General features: G+C 36.5%; 4 protein-coding genes across 5 annotated transcripts; 2 read left to right on the forward strand and 2 right to left on the reverse strand.

Moving 5' to 3' along the window:
• The first annotated feature begins 759 nt into the window (after nt 1-759).
• On the forward strand, nt 760-1,722 carry LOC108917424 (mitochondrial pyruvate carrier 1). Its single transcript, XM_018723997.2, has 3 exons — nt 760-964; nt 1,039-1,139; nt 1,195-1,722. Exons 1-3 carry the CDS (start codon nt 897-899, stop codon nt 1,359-1,361), a joined length of 336 nt encoding a protein of 111 aa, XP_018579513.1. The 5' UTR covers nt 760-896; the 3' UTR covers nt 1,362-1,722.
• Nucleotides 1,723-3,315: 1,593 nt separating this feature from the next.
• Nucleotides 3,316-4,968, reverse strand: LOC108917422 (CAAX prenyl protease 1 homolog). Its single transcript, XM_018723995.2, has 2 exons — nt 4,748-4,968; nt 3,316-4,688 (listed from the first exon to the last, which is right to left on the reverse strand). Exons 1-2 carry the CDS (start codon nt 4,844-4,846, stop codon nt 3,489-3,491), a joined length of 1,299 nt encoding a protein of 432 aa, XP_018579511.1. The 5' UTR covers nt 4,847-4,968; the 3' UTR covers nt 3,316-3,488.
• A 302-nt stretch (nt 4,969-5,270) lies between these two features.
• Nucleotides 5,271-12,708, forward strand: LOC108917335 (eukaryotic translation initiation factor 2 subunit 3-like). Of its 2 annotated transcripts, XM_023454973.1 has the most exons (7): nt 5,271-5,362; nt 5,531-5,705; nt 11,057-11,293; nt 11,348-11,565; nt 11,620-11,805; nt 11,865-12,095; nt 12,246-12,708. In XM_023454973.1, the coding sequence occupies exons 1-7, from the start codon at nt 5,291-5,293 to the stop codon at nt 12,540-12,542; spliced, it is 1,416 nt and encodes a 471-aa protein (XP_023310741.1). In that variant the 5' UTR covers nt 5,271-5,290; the 3' UTR covers nt 12,543-12,708. The 2 variants fall into 2 exon arrangements, with proteins under 2 accessions (XP_023310741.1, XP_023310740.1); XM_023454972.1 differs by lacking the exons at nt 11,057-11,293; nt 11,348-11,565; nt 11,620-11,805; nt 11,865-12,095; nt 12,246-12,708 and adding an exon at nt 6,321-8,355.
• A 243-nt stretch (nt 12,709-12,951) lies between these two features.
• LOC108917371 (ATP synthase subunit O, mitochondrial) lies at nt 12,952-13,916 on the reverse strand. The gene is made up of 3 exons (XM_018723926.1): nt 13,785-13,916; nt 13,299-13,673; nt 12,952-13,246 (listed from the first exon to the last, which is right to left on the reverse strand). The coding sequence occupies exons 1-3, from the start codon at nt 13,809-13,811 to the stop codon at nt 13,019-13,021; spliced, it is 630 nt and encodes a 209-aa protein (XP_018579442.1). The 5' UTR covers nt 13,812-13,916; the 3' UTR covers nt 12,952-13,018.
• Nucleotides 13,917-15,656: the final 1,740 nt, after the last annotated feature.

A 15,656-nucleotide genomic window follows, 5' to 3' on the forward strand; every position in this document is an offset into this window, starting at 1 on the left:
TGCCGTTTTTTGATTACTAGAAGGTAAGTTATGCGCTTCTAACCGTATTTAAACTACCCTGTGATCTCTGCTAACATTCGAGCATGGAGGAAGCACGCTTATGGCGACAGTGTAGTGAGTTACAGAAAGTGAAAGAGATATTTTGGGTACCATCTTTCTCTCTCGCAGAGGCACGTGATTGGCTAACGGAACTCCTTCCTCTACTATTAGAGAGAGTGAGCAAGAACCAAACTATAGCCTTTTCTCTCTACAGCGTCTATAGTTTTTAACAAGAGGCATTTCCTTCAGGTAGTACATGCTCTAAGGAAATAATCTAGATTAGGAAAGAGAGCCCTAATCTAAGGGTCGTATGACACTATGCTAAAATTATAACTAATTTCAGTAATTAACTAAGAACTTTTTAATCTTGCATAGTATCATACAGAAACTGCTACAATTTTTGTTGCAATTTGTGTATGATACTATGCAAGATTAAAGAGTTCTTAATTAATTACTGAAATTAGTTATAATTTTAGTATAGTGTCATACGACTCTTAGTATAGAATATAAATATTTATGCTTAAGATTTCACATGAAAAGCATCTGTTAAAAAATTTAGTAAATGATTTAGGTACTGAGATATCAAATCTTTCATACAAACGTAATTGTGCAATGTTTCGGTGTAAAATGATAAAGGAGAAATATTTAGCCTAAGATAAGAAAGAAATAAAGAAATAATTGTGATAGCCTACCAAGGTTGGCTATTCTGAGATTTATTTAGTCAATGTCAGTGGCCAGTATCATTGACCTCGCAAAGTCATAAAATCGTAACGTGTCAACATAACCTTCTAACCATTTAGTTCACTTATAATTCAAAATTGCAAAGTGCTCTAATTTAAAAGTAAATTAATATAACAATGTCGTCCTTGGGTAAAAAATTGGTGGATCAGTTAAAATCCAAAGAATTTAGGAATTATTTGATGAGGTTAGTTACTTACCATACTGCATTTTAAGCAGTATGGATTATATTTACATATTCACAATTTTCTGTTAAAACAGCACACATTTTTGGGGTCCAGTGGCAAATTGGGGCATACCTATAGCTGCTTTGGCTGACATAAACAAAGATCCGAAGTATATAAGTGGCAAAATGACCTTTGGTGAGTAGAAAAAAAAAATTATCTATTACATAACAAGTCTTTAAAATTCTTTCAGCTCTGTGTCTGTACTCTGCAATGTTTATGAGGTTCGCTTGGAAAGTCCAGCCCCAAAATATGCTCCTTTTTGCTTGTCACTTCACCAACGAGGGCGCACAACTCGTACAGCTAACCAGATGTATCAAATATAATTATTTGGATAAAGAGAAAAAGCAAGAGATATGAGCGCGAAATTTTTTAGTTAACTTTATAGCTGGTTTTAGCAGTTTGGGTTCACATAATCGTGCTAAAATTGACGTCGACAAGGATTCAAGCTGCTTCAACTGTCGTTTGCCTTTTAGAGATACCGTTTATATACAATATTTTACATAAAAACTAAATGTGATTCAGATCTGGGCGAGCTAAAATATTTTTGTAACAAACGTTTATACAAAACAATATTTATATACGGCAGATAAAAGACCTCGGGCTGTTATACATTTTGGAATTATATATATACACAATGGAAAATGTTTCTATTTTTGTAATTATACTGTAAAATTGTTTTACATTGTTTATTGTGAAATAAATTATATTTTTATGTTAAGTTTTATCGTTTTACATTCCGTGCAATAATGTCAAGGTTGTTTTTGAAACAATGGTTACGTAAGTATTTTTTTTTAAGTTCCCCGTAGGATTTAAATATTCGTTATCTGTTTTCTTTTGCTTAGTAACGCTCAATTAGATTTTATCAGATAACATCGTTAAATATCTTCACAAAGTAATTGATCTTTTAAGTATACCATCGAAGTTAAATAATCAGTATTTATTAATTTAATTCCTGAATTAAAAATGATACTTTAGACAATACAAGAATATGCACACGGTCTATAAACAACTTATAAAACGATTTGAATTGTCGAACAGATATCAAGGCAAGAAATTATCGAAACAAAGATTGTTAAAGTGTAAACATATTAAATTTTAGTACATAATAACCAGGGAAAACAATTCTTATGTTAGTTAAAGCTATCTAGTGCAAATACATATAAATATCTTATATTTACACACCGATTTGATATTCTTTACTGCTTAATTTCATAATCATACTAATTAGTACAAGTATCTAAATATAGCTTAATTTTATCATTAAAATAAACCTATTAAACAATATATGAAAAATATCTCGTGTTTACAAATAGAAAATCTATTTCTACACGATTATACGTCGTGCATATATACAATAAAAAGCTAGTTTCACATTATTTCTTTCAGAACTGCATACATTCGTAGCCTTCCCAAAATTTGAATTTTCAGACTCGATCGATAACGCACTGCGACGTCATTTAGAGCGACTGAGAACATAACATAATAAACATTTCAATGACAGATGGTGGCGTATAGGAGGTCCGCCAATATTACAGGAAATAATTTTGCCTGCAAAGACTACTTGTTTTTATCTATGGCAAAAACAATTGACAAAGTTAAGGTGGTTACACAACCTTCAGATGTATATTTGTTTAATATCTCATTGGTTGTAAAATACTCCTTTCATTAAACAACCAATAATAAGCAAACACACCAAATACAAGAGCTCAAAGGTTACATTTACATTACACTTGGTTTTAGACGCAAGACAGAAGTTCTGAAACCAGAATTTTTTAATACATTTTTAATTGTGCTTTAACTCGAATAATAGTAATAAAAATAATGTCGGAAATCAGTATTGACATGTCTTAGTTTTTCATATAATAAAGTCAATCAAATAAATATGATAATTTCTGCACTTTATCGTCCAAAATAAATATTATAGGTTATATTATATGTATTTAATTTTTACTTGTTTTTAGAGCTGTGTATTTGTTTACCAGTAAGTATACTAATAAATTTTCAGTATTAGAAGAAAATCGTAACAAAAACAACTTTTTAAAAATTACTTCCAAACAATTTAAATTTACCGCCCAATTTTTTTATGTGTCAACAAAAGATGGCGAAAGGTGATCCATCGTCAATACAAGGCACTTCGATTTTAAATCCTACTAAATGACGTCACATTTATTTTGCATGCCAAACTTTAATAATAAAGTATTAATTCCTACAAGAGATTTCTAATATTTTGACTACACGATTAAGGTTATAGATTTCTATGTATTTGCTGCCCCATTTCAGTAATGAAAAACGTATAAATTACAACGCCGGCTCTCTTAAACTAAAAATTTATTAATTCAATTTACAAATGCTGTGTTGGGGGACCAAGATATAAATGGTACAAGAAATGTTCCAAGTATCCTATGAAAGCTACACATACAAAAATATGGACACGTAGAGCCTTACCTCGACACTTTGGCGTGTTTAATGTTTGTAAATACAAAACTAGTTCAACTTACGCGCACTTTCCCTCAGTACGGCGATTCTCTCTAACAGAGGTGGATGCGAGTGGTGCCAGGCTGAGTACAAGTCGTCGTTTATCGGAAACCCTAGATTGTCCTTATTCAGCTGCAGCAAGGCCTTCTCGAGAGGTTTGGCTTTCCCCAAGTTAACCGCAAAGTTGTCGGCTTGAAACTCAAATTTACGAGAGAGGCATGTCATGAGGAAGTTTAACATAGTGTTGTAAGGCATCATTACGTATTGTAGCACCACGAAAAGTCCTACCAAGGCGGGTTGCGTGTTGTAGAACCCGACGGCTTTGTACAGAGGAGAATATTTGAACATTATAGAGAATCCTGCGAATAAGAGGAATAGATTTACTTGGACTAGGATTAAGTTCTTTATGATGTGACCGTGGCTCCAGTGGCCCAGTTCGTGGGACAGAACAGCTAGAATTTCATCGTTTTTACAACCCGTGCCGTCGTCCTTCGCCAAGAGAGTGTCGAACAAGACGATGCGTTTCGACTTGAATAAACCATAGAAATATGCGTTACTGTGGGACGAACGCTTCGAACCTTCCACTACATATAACTGCGTCAAGGGAAAATTAAGTTTTAAGGCTAATTCTTCAATTTGGGTTCGTAGCTCTCCTTCGGGAAGTGGAGTGTATTTATCGAACAATGGAGCTATAACGGCGGGATATATCGTCAGTAGAATCATGGATATGACGCACACTACAGCCCACAACCATACGAAGAAGTAAGGCCCACCGTTTTTGATAATAACTATTACAACAGACGAGATCATACCCACTATTATTTGATTAACGAAAAACGCCTTGATTTTATCCCAAACATAAAATCCCGCAGTCTGCTTATTAAAACCATATTTTTCTTCCAGTATAAACGTATAGTAAATATTTAAAGGAAGATCAAGAATGGTTGAAATTAACGATAATACAAATAACCATATACAGCTGGTGGTAACTTCTCCTCTTACAGGGTTTATCGATTCCGAATAGTCCCATGCAGTGGCCAAAAGGCCGTAGTAGATTACAGTTGACGTCAATATTATAGAATGAGTGTCTTTTAGTAAACCATATTTCAACTTTGCTATCGAATAGTCCTTTGCTTTCTGGAATTCTTCTGTGCTCATTACACTTGTTAATGCATCTGGCACTTCATTCGCACTCTTAGCTTTATTGAACTGAAACATGTTAGATGCTAGTATGATATTTCGTTTCATGAATAATCTGTGAAAATTACCTGTCTTATTGATAAATATGTTTCCCATATAAACTCTGCCCACAAAAGGAATAATATTGTGTTTCGCACGGTATATTCATCTAAGGGAATCATTTTCATTTATTAAGTACTACTAGTTACAATTTTTACACTTTTGTAACATAACCATTTAATGACACAAACGGACAAATGGAAATGGGCAAATGGGACAATTGGGTTGGGTCGTTGGGTGACTGATGGATGAATGATTGCGCCAGATGGCACTGATGAGTGATGACACCGCTTAGTAAATTTATTTTTTACCATTGGTAAGACCACGTAGATTATCAAATTGATAAAAAAATTACCCGTTTCTATAATGGGCTCATTTTAAAAACTTGTACTGAAAAATAAAAGAAAAGATTCATTTAGTTTAAAATATTTTGGAGAAAGTTTTATGAATACTTATATTTGGTTGGATAATTTTAATTTCCAGTAATTTTTTAATTCTTTAGTTGGCTATATGTTTGGTTTCGCGTTTTGCCGGATTTGCCGCCTTCTTTCACATACCAACGTCCGTTCAACATGGCGTCTTCCGAAAGTTCTGGTGTGACTACAGGTCAACCCAATTTACACAAACAGGATTTGTCGAAATTGGTATGTAAATGTTTTTCTCGGTCTCTAATACTATTGGAAATCTATTTTTGCAAGAAAAATATTTTTTATGTGTTATTTAACCTCACTTTCCCTGGTGTTTGACATCTGTTGCAATATATCTTTTTGTTATATGAAACTGACTGTTTAACACTTTTCTTGTAATTTCAGGATGTTACCAAGCTAACTGCTTTGTCCCCTGAAGTAATCAGTAGACAGGCTACTATAAATATTGGTACTATTGGACATGTAGCCCACGGGAAGTCTACTGTGGTAAAAGCCATTTCTGGGGTGCAAACTGTTAGATTTAAGAATGAACTGGAACGAAACATTACTATTAAGCTTGGTGAGTACTGTTTTTATTCTGAAAGCTTTATGTGGTGTTATGTAGGCAATTTCACAATTTGATGAGTAACACACATGAAATTTTGTCTTAGACGTAGTAATATACCTAGTATTTAAATATTTTAGTTTGTCGTTGAAGAATTTTGAAAGAAATTGTGTCCGAAATTTGTTAGTGTTTGTATTGTTCAGTAGATTGTCAGTCACAATATGTTTTTTTTAAACGTATTTGTTCAAATTGCATCAGATTATTCATTGCCTCTTATTTTTAAGATACTTTTAAGTTTCTTTGCTCTCACAAGATTTGTTTTTTAAAAATACCCATTGCAAATAAAATTTTTTAATTTAAACACGTTAATTTATCAATTTGTATTTAAACAAAAATGTTCCCATAAATTAAAATTGCAGGTTTCATATGTTGACGTTAACCATACGTGGGTGTTTTTGAAAATCTGTAAACTAACACCATTTTCTTTCAGTCAAATTCTGTCGTCTCTGTCATAATTCTTGTGATAAACCTTTGCATCGAACTGAAAGTATCTTTATATGACTTGACTTTTGAAAATAAACCGTGAATTTGTTGATTGTGTATTAAAAGAGGTGTTTATCGGTTTTATAGAGAAACTCCAGTTCGATGAAAACGGTACTGTCACATGGCCGAATAACGTGCAAGGACAGAAGGTGGACGTCGACCAGGCCTTGAAGGACTCTGAAAATTACGAAAATGAACGTAGGGGAGTTAAAAGGAAATTGGAGAAGCTAAGGATGGTCAGGCCGAATAAGAAAAGAGTCACGTACTCTAAGGAATTTGTCGTTGAGAAGATAATGGCGCAGGAATTTAACCCGTCTACCCGGAGACATATGTTCTTGGTCAAATGGAAGGGTTATAGCACGGAACAGAGCACCTGGGAGCCTTTGGAGCATTTGACGCACTGCACGTTAATGCTGACGCAGTTTTTGGCGGAAAAGTTGGGTTCACAGGTGCTGGACAAGCTTTGCGAGAAATTAAACGTGTCCAGCACCTTATCGGACCAAGACATACTAGAAATATTGAAGATTCACGATTTGAGGTTGTTACCGGACAAACTCACCCTGCAGCAGAAGCTACTGACGATACTGGCGACTCCCCCACAAGACAGACACATCCACAAGCTCGAAGAGGGCAAGCGGGCCATCCTAACGTACCAGCTGGTACTAAAACGGGAAGTGCAAGTGAAACAACTGAAGGAATGGGAGGAGATGGTCCACGAGAAGGTGAAAGATGAAGCGGCGATCACTGTAGAGAACAACATAGACCTGGAGTGTCTGCCCGACGGTTTTATCTACGTGAACGAATACGTAGCGACGGACGGCATAGTTATCCCTGATGACCCGGAGGTGGGCTGCGAGTGTGAGGAGTGCGGGCCGAAGCTGAAAGGGTGCTGCGGACGGCAGCCCCACAACGGTTTCACCTACAAGAAGGGGGGCCTCCGGGTTAACGTCAACCCCGGCACCCCCATATACGAGTGCAACAAGCTCTGCAAGTGTGGCCCCGACTGTCGGAACAGGGTCGTGCAGAAGGGACGCAAGGTGCCCCTGTGCATATTCCGCACGTCCAACGGGTGCGGGTGGGGCGTGAGGGCAAAACGCAAGATCCACTGCGGCGAGTTCGTGTGCGAGTACGTCGGGGAGGTGATCACGCACGAGGAGGCGGAGATCAGGGGGCGCACCTACGACCAGGAGGGGCGAACTTACCTGTTCGACTTGGATTACAACTCCCGCGATAACCCGTACACCGTCGACGCTGCTAAGTACGGTAACGTTTCGCATTTTATCAACCATTCGTGCGACCCGAATCTAGGCGTGTACGCCGTGTGGGTAAATTGCCGGGACCCGAACCTGCCCAAGTTGGCTCTGTTCGCCCTGAGGGAGATAGAAAGGGACGAGGAGATAACGTTCGATTATATGATGAACATCGATCCCGTCGTTCCGACGACTCCCGAAAAGTCGAGGTTCCTGCACACCCCCGACAAGAACGAGGTTATCCAGAACGGGAGGAATATTTGCAAGTGCGACGCCGATTCCTGTCGTAGATATTTGTTCTAGGAGGATAAACGTTGGAAACAGTATTACATGGTTTTAGTTTTATTTGGTCGTCGGTCTCCTATGGACGCTGTAAGCTGTGTATGACGTCACTAGGCTGACAATGTATCGATGTGTCTATAACGGACCAACGATCTGGGCTTTTTTAAAAAAAATGGGATTTTGTAATAATACAAAACATGGGGATATTTTTGGATAATTTTGTAAGGGTTTCCGTGATGTTTCGATCTTTGTTTAAAATTAAAGCCAAAAACAAGTAATTTTTTTCGTCAAAGATCCACAATTAAGATAATCTATCTTAAAGGGTGATTCCGATTCGTGTCATTAAATTTTTAACGTATCCGTTAAATATTGAATAGGATTTTCTATTCTTTATGCCAAAATTTTGCGCGACCATTAATAACAAGATAATTTTAACAGAATCTTAAAAATCCGATGGAGTAGTTCAAACGTCCTAGTTTTGTTACAGATCATCGGCCGTATTAAATCAGAATATTAAAAATCCGATGAAGTAGTTCAAACGTCCTAGGTTTACTGCAGATTATTGGCCGTATTAAATCAGAATATGTATATGTCGTATATGTATATGTATATGTAGAACACGACGTTCTATTATGCGATTTTTTATTTGACTAAAATTTTTTATTCGAATCGCACGTCTTTTTATCAACCTTATGACGTACTAAACTAAGGACATGTTATTACAGAATACTTCTGATAGTAACTCTGTTCTCTGTTGCCAAATAAAGGGAGTGGTATGAGATTTTAGTTGAACTTCGTATTAATAGATGGCGCAATTCAAACTGACTGTCTACTGAAAAGGTTGCGTGTCTCTTAATTCCTTGAACGCACTTGTAGGCTATTGAATAGAGGATTTTAAAAGCAAGATATTTTATTACATGAATCGTTCAAATGGTCATTTTAGATGAAAAAACTGCTGAGTGCAATTAAATTAGAGGGTGGAAATTGGAGATAGGGGTGAAAGTGCACCCCTTTCAGTTTTTTAATTATAGCTCGAAAGTGAAGCAAAATTTCGCTATAGTTCGTAGGAAAAATTATTTAGAGAGTTTAATTGAATTTTCCATCGAAATAGCTTATTTAAAAAAAATTAAAAGGAAAATTTTGTGCAAAAAATCATTAAACAATTTTAAAGAAAGCAATTTTTTGATTTTTTTAACTTTTTTAATAAAATAATTTAGTAAAAACTTGAGAATTTAAGTACAATAAAGTTTATTAATAATGTATATACAGTGTGTCCACAGATGGAGTTAACAAGAGGAGAAACTCTTGTTTTTGACTCGAAAAATGTCACTCTAAAAAGTTCTGCACCTCGAAAAAATGAGACTGTCATACAAATATCTTAGATTAAATATACAGGGTGCTCATAAATTAAAAAAACACGAAAATACTCAAGAGAGAAGTACCATTATTTATTATTTTATACATTTTTATAAAACAAATCGGTTTATAACCTCAAATAATGTCCTAATACAAATTTTAAAATCAAAATTTCAATTCTGACTTTTGCTCTATATGTATAGCTATTTCCCACCTCAAAAATAGAAATTTTGATTTTAAAATTATATGTATATCTAATCTAAGATGACAGTATCAATTTTTCGAGGAGTAGAACTTTTTATAAAGAGCGACATTTTTGATAAAGTCAAAAACAAGAGTTTCTCCTCTCGTCAACTCCATCCGTGGACACACTGTATATACATTAATATTAATAAACTTTATTGAACTTACATTCTCAAGTTTTTACTAAATTATTTTATTAAAAAAGTAAAACAAAATCAGAAAATCTTATTTTTTGCTTTCTTTAAAATTGTTTATTAACGATTTTTTGCATAAAATTTTTCTTTTAAATTTTTTAAATAAGCTATTTCCATGGGACATTCAATTCTCTAAATAATTTCTCCTATGAACTATAGCGAAATTTTGCTTTGTTTTCGAGCTACAATTAAAAAACTGAAAGGGGTGCATTTTCACCCCTATCTCCAATTTCCACCCTCTAATTTAATAGCACTCCGCGGTTTTTTCATCTTAAATGACAATTTGACCGATTCATGTAATAAAATATCTTGAACGTCATAGTTCCTTCTAAAATCCTATATTCAATAGTCTACACTGAAAAGGTGTCCAGGTGACTCAAAATTTTAACACCCTTTTAAAATTTAACGTCACGAATTAGAATTGCCCCTTTTGTCTGTTACCTTGATCCAGATTGTATGTTTTTTAATTCCTTGAACTTCTGTTTTGGTATCTCGATATAGGCAATATTTTTTATTCAATTTAAGAACTAATTGTTACTGTTATATTCCTTTGCACTGCCGTTGTATCGTCCTTATATTGTACTATTTTGTTTATTCCTTGAATGCATCGAGCGAATATTAATTTTAGGGAATTTAAGGATTTTAGTATAGACAAAACTAAGTTAGTTGAACGGTTTTTTAAATTTTATTGAATAGATTTATATAACGTTAAGTACAAATTGTTGGGAAGCTACAAAACGTGTTTTATGTTACGGTGATTGTAGCATATTTTTGTATTCGAGTTAAAAAAAAACAACTTGACGAGCCTGATAATTGCGTAGCATAAACATTTCGGTTTTAGTAACTTCAAAAAGTTTTATTATGAATTTTTTATGTTCATTGTTTATGGTTGAGTTATGCGACTCATGCGAATGTTGAATTTTACGTTCACGTTCTGTAGTACTTTTATTATTTTTTCATAATATTATGAAAGAGTTAGTTGTAAGTTATAATTTTTTTTATAATATGCAAAATGCACGTATGAATAGACATTTAAAAGAAACGTGACGAATATTTGCATTAAAAAGGTATATGAATGAGAAACATGTTTTTTTTTCAATAAAAATATTTGAGGTGAACTAAAATGTGTTCTTATTGTTTTCTCATCGTTTGTAAGACAGTTGAATATAAAATTATTTCTAATATTGTGTATCCTTAATGCCTATTAGCCTTTTTTTATAAATTCAACTTTTTAGATTTAAAAACACTTATCGTAAGTACATTTCCTCAAATTCCGTTGTGAAAACTAATTTTTTTTTTAACTCGTTTAAACAAAAAAATATTTCAGATTCTGCGAAACTTCGCTTAAAATTTAAACAGCAGAGCATTTTCATTGTTGTCGATGCTATTAGCCTTAATTCACCCGAATTTCAGTTATTTTTCGAAGGAATACAAGTAATAAAGACAATTTTTCCATCGTTTAAAAAAATTCTTTTATCTCCGTTTAACAACAATCCAGGTTACGCCAACGCGAAGATTTACAAGTGCGACAACCCGAAATGCCCCCGTCCGGCCTGCTACATCTCGGGCAGCTCCTCCAAGGACGACAGCTTCCCCTGCCTCCGCCCCGCCTGTTCGGGCCGGTTCCAGCTGGTCCGTCACGTCAGCTTCGTCGACTGCCCCGGTCACGACATCCTCATGGCCACCATGCTTAACGGAGCCGCCGTCATGGACGCCGCCCTCCTCCTCATCGCAGGTACGTAACTGATCCGTATAAATAACTTTCCTTTGACGTCTTCTCGTTGAAAAGGTAACGAATCGTGCCCGCAACCCCAGACGAGCGAGCATTTGGCCGCCATCGAGATCATGAAGCTGAAGCACATCATTATCTTGCAAAATAAGATAGATCTCGTCAAAGAGGGGCAGGCCAAGGAGCAGCACGAGCAGATCGTTAAGTTCGTGCAGGGGACCGTGGCGGAAGGGGCCCCGATAATCCCGATATCGGCGCAGCTGAAGTACAACATCGAGGTACGATGTTGGAAGCCGCGGTTTTTATTTTACTGAAATGTTTAATGTTTGTAGGTGCTTTGCGAGTACATTACGAAGAAAATCCCTGTTCCCGTCAGGGACTTCACGTCCGAGCCGCGTCTGATCGTCATCCGTTCCTTCGACGTTAACAAACCAGGCTGCGAAGTGGACGATCTCAAGGGTGGGGTCGCTGGAGGCAGCATCCTCAGGGGGGTGCTTAAAGTCGGTCAGGAAATCGAGGTAAACGTGATCGTTTCTTGAAGAAAAATTACCTCGATACAAATCGTTTGAAATTATAGGTCAGACCTGGTCTAGTCAGCAAAGACTCGGAGGGTAAGCTGACGTGTCGTCCGATCTTCTCCAGGATCGTGTCTCTCTACACCGAACAAAACGAGCTGCAGTTCGCCGTACCGGGAGGTCTCATCGGCGTGGGCACTAAGATAGAGCCCACGCTTTGTCGTGCCGATCGTCTTGTGGGGCAAGTCCTAGGCGCCGTCGGAGCTCTGCCCAGTATATTCATCGAACTCGAGGTGAGTCGGTTCACAAAAATAATAAATTTTTTTAGAGTAGGCCGTGACGAGTGTTAAAACAAACGAATGAGGTGCCTACTCGATGTGTGCATTGTTTTAATCATAACACTCTAGATTTTGTTTAACCGTGTACATTTTTGTGGTCGACAGGTGAGCTACTACCTCCTGAAACGTCTGCTGGGCGTGCGTACCGAGGGCGACAAGAAGGGCGCCAAAGTCCAAAGGCTGTCGAAAGGGGAAGTGCTCCTGGTGAACATCGGTTCCCTGAGCACGGGCGGTCGGGTGGTGGCGACCAAGGCCGACTTGTGCAAGATCTCCCTCACCAATCCCGTCTGTACCGAGATCGGGGAGAAGATCGCCCTCAGCAGACGGGTGGAGAAGCACTGGAGGTTGATCGGGTGGGGGCAGATCCGCGGAGGGGAGACCATCGAGCCGTCTAATAACTGAACTAGCTTTATTGTATATATCCGCGTATATAAGGGATCTTAGAGGAGTTTTATCGTTTGTTTTCTTTATTTAAGTTTTATTACAAAGTGTTTCAGCCGTTGTTTAATGAAATATTTAGGTGTACTGCAGTTTTGGTATTAATAAATCACATTTCGATGAAGCCTCATGTGCGTTTTAACGTATCACCCCGCTTAATAATAATATACCACCCCTACCCCACATAATTAACACTATAGACTGATTCTTGTGGTTTCATCAGAATTGTGAGGATTTAAAATGGTAGGTAGGTACGGATTTAAAAATAATGAAGAATTATGAACGTCCAAACTAATAATTGTTTCAACGTTGACGAAAATTTCGCTTTCCGACGTCACTTTTACATTTTTCGGAAAACACTGACAAAAACAACTTAACGATTTAAATCGCTTTAATAATAGTTCTATTACAATATCTATTTTAGCGTAAATTGAAACTTATTAAACGGTTGCGCTGATGAGCTCCGTGTACTTCTTAATTTTGTTGGCGACGGACATATCGACGTACCTATCTCCGATGCTGACAATCAGGCCCCCGATAATGTTGGGGTCGACTTTGGTCGTCAGGGAAATGGTTTCGCTCGACTTCACGAACGATTTTAATACGCCTTGCAATTTCTGCTTCTGGTCGGCGTCCAACTCTTTGGCAGAGATAACTTCGCAAGTAACCTAAATCAGTTAATTAGTAATACACAGTTTGTTAAAATTTTAATCAACGTACCTCTCCACGGTGAGCAGACATAATGATTTTGAAACTATTAATGACGCCGCCTAATTTTGGCAAACGTCCGTTCTCGGCTAAAATCCTCAAAAGGTTAGTGGATTCTGGTTTCGAAAAGATTTTGTCCCCAACGGCTTTGAGAGCGTTGGATTTTACTGAACGCTTAATGGTTGGGTCTTCGATAAAGGTACGTAACTTCGCGTCTGTCTTGATGGACGACTGCAACTTGATCAAATCTTTTTCTACGGCTTCGAGGGACTTTTGCTTGCTTGCCGCTGAGTATAGGGCGGTGGCATAACGTCCTTCAATGCCGAAAAGCTGGATTGGGGGCTTTACGAGCTGGCTTGCGACATTGCTTGTACTGAAGCTTCTTACCTAATAAGAAATTAAGAATTAACCTTACTTTCAGTTATGTAACACATTTCTAGAGCACAACTACTTTGTCTACCGGTGGATAATCGTAAAGAAATACTTCCTTGCACTTACCGCCATGGAAAGTTTTTGTGTGGACATTTTTCAGAGTACTTTTAATTAAATGTAAAATTGATTTTTTCTTTTTGTAGACAATAAAAGTTAAGGAAATCTGTCAAGGTGTCAAGCAGGGTTGCCAGATTTTTTTTTAACCTAGTACCTAAACCAAAATTGAAAGTAGCCCAAAATAGCCTGACATCTATTAACAAAAACCGTTATTTATAATTTTTATACATTTGAAGTTTAAAGCCATTCGGGTTTGAGTTTGTTCTGTGAGTCTGGGGATAACCCTTTTCTAGTGGTATGTGGACAACCCTGAGAAATAGAGTAACTGTTTGTTGTTCTCGGGTAAGGGTAAGAATACAACCCACAGAACATATAATGCATACAAGTACAACTATGGCCGTAATAATCTAGTAGCTGCAACATGGGAAAAATTTGAGCTCACTTTGATCTTGACATATGTAATTTAGCTACTACTCAACAGATGGCAGCAATAAGTGCTAAAGAACTAGATTTAAATTCAAAAATAATTCTGTGACAATAAATAAATACTTCATCTCTGGAATAATTACTTAACTAAGGTAAATATATATATGATTATAAAACTAGATTATTTTGGTACAACTGACAACAAGCAACAACTTTACTATTAGCACAGATTACTCTTCTACTATCTACACGTTACTTATAAAAAATATCCTATTTATTCTAAGATTCTACACAATACAGAAATGGGTATATAAAATATAAAAAATATGTCGAATAAAATGTTTTATTCCAAAAAATAGACTTAACAGTCTTGAGTAAAAATAGAATTTATATAAATATACTATTCTAACATTCGATTTGTACAGATTGCCGACACTGGTAAAAACTCGAAATAGCCCAAATTGGCGACTGGCTATTTTTGCTTTTTTCAAGTAGCCGAAAGTCATCTGAGATAGCCCAATTGGCGATAAGTAGCCCAATCTGGCAACCCTGGTGTCAAGTGTCAGCGAGGCAGGGAATTTTGAGTTTTTAAACAGCTGTTGGTAACTAAAACTATTTTAATTATTTTTATTTATTATTCACATTTTGCAGTAACGAATTACATAATTCTTTCTTATATTATATTTCATCGTTTCATCACAGCTAATAATTTCTTTAAAAAATAAAATAGGCACAATATTTAGTTTTTTTTTCTTATAGAATTTCGTAGTGGTAGCAGTGTGTTTTTATATTGTAAAAAATGGGAAAATGAAAGTTTTTTAACACTAATTCCATGGAGACTAGATATATATAGATAGATATATGTAGTCTTCATGAGTAATTCCTTCGGACTATACTATTGTATTAAATATGTGCAGAATTTTAAGAAACTTTATCGGTTTATAAGTGAACTAAAGTTCAAGTTCACGCGCTGAGGTTTTGCCACAGAGTACGGGTAGGTACTCTGTGGTTTTGCCACAGCTTAATGATGAACTGTGGTTTTGCCATGTATTTTTTTGCGGTGAGTTGTTCAGTTCCTAGCGGGCAGCCGACCAGAGCACACGTGTTTTGTGAAAGTGTAGTGCAAGGAGCAAATTCTACCTGCCTTTATTAAGGCTACCTGGAAAGAATCCCTTTCTTTCCTTTTAATCACCGACCTAATCCCCGGCTTAAGCATAGACGCCGTCGGCATCTTTGTTACAGCACCTGTGCCGGGGTTATGCCCAGGTAAGTTTTTACTTATTTATCAGTTATTTGCATTACTTTAGAATACATTTCTTTAAAATTGCGACCCCCGACAAACAATATACCAGACAGACAAATACACCAAAAGACACGTACGCCCCCGTGAGGGGGCATCCCCACACGACTAACACTTACACACCTTCCCCCCCACACACACATACACACACACAC

The sequence above is a fragment of the Anoplophora glabripennis genome, unplaced genomic scaffold (assembly GCF_000390285.2).
Source record: "Anoplophora glabripennis isolate ALB-LARVAE unplaced genomic scaffold, Agla_2.0 scaffold4, whole genome shotgun sequence".
Classification (NCBI taxonomy): Eukaryota; Metazoa; Arthropoda; class Insecta; order Coleoptera; family Cerambycidae; genus Anoplophora; species Anoplophora glabripennis.

Excerpts from the sequence above, each read along its gene's own strand:
- LOC108917424 (XM_018723997.2), top strand. The coding sequence starts at position 897 with ATGTCGTCCTTGGGTAAAAAATTGGTGGATCAGTTAAAATCCAAAGAA. Across the intron at positions 965-1,038 it reads TTTAGGAATTATTTGATGAG|CACACATTTTTGGGGTCCAG; the intron begins GTTAGTTACTTA and ends CTGTTAAAACAG. Across the intron at positions 1,140-1,194 it reads AAGTGGCAAAATGACCTTTG|CTCTGTGTCTGTACTCTGCA; the intron begins GTGAGTAGAAAA and ends AAATTCTTTCAG.
- LOC108917422 (XM_018723995.2), bottom strand. The coding sequence starts at position 4,846 with ATGAAAATGATTCCCTTAGATGAATATACCGTGCGAAACACAATATTA. Across the intron at positions 4,689-4,747 it reads CATATTTATCAATAAGACAG|TTCAATAAAGCTAAGAGTGC; the intron begins GTAATTTTCACA and ends AACATGTTTCAG.
- LOC108917335 (XM_023454972.1), top strand. The coding sequence starts at position 5,291 with ATGGCGTCTTCCGAAAGTTCTGGTGTGACTACAGGTCAACCCAATTTA. Across the intron at positions 5,363-5,530 it reads AACAGGATTTGTCGAAATTG|GATGTTACCAAGCTAACTGC; the intron begins GTATGTAAATGT and ends TTGTAATTTCAG. Across the intron at positions 5,706-6,320 it reads AAACATTACTATTAAGCTTG|AGAAACTCCAGTTCGATGAA; the intron begins GTGAGTACTGTT and ends TCGGTTTTATAG.
- LOC108917371 (XM_018723926.1), bottom strand. The coding sequence starts at position 13,811 with ATGTCCACACAAAAACTTTCCATGGCG. Across the intron at positions 13,674-13,784 it reads CACAAAAACTTTCCATGGCG|GTAAGAAGCTTCAGTACAAG; the intron begins GTAAGTGCAAGG and ends ATTTCTTATTAG. Across the intron at positions 13,247-13,298 it reads TGTCTGCTCACCGTGGAGAG|GTTACTTGCGAAGTTATCTC; the intron begins GTACGTTGATTA and ends TAACTGATTTAG.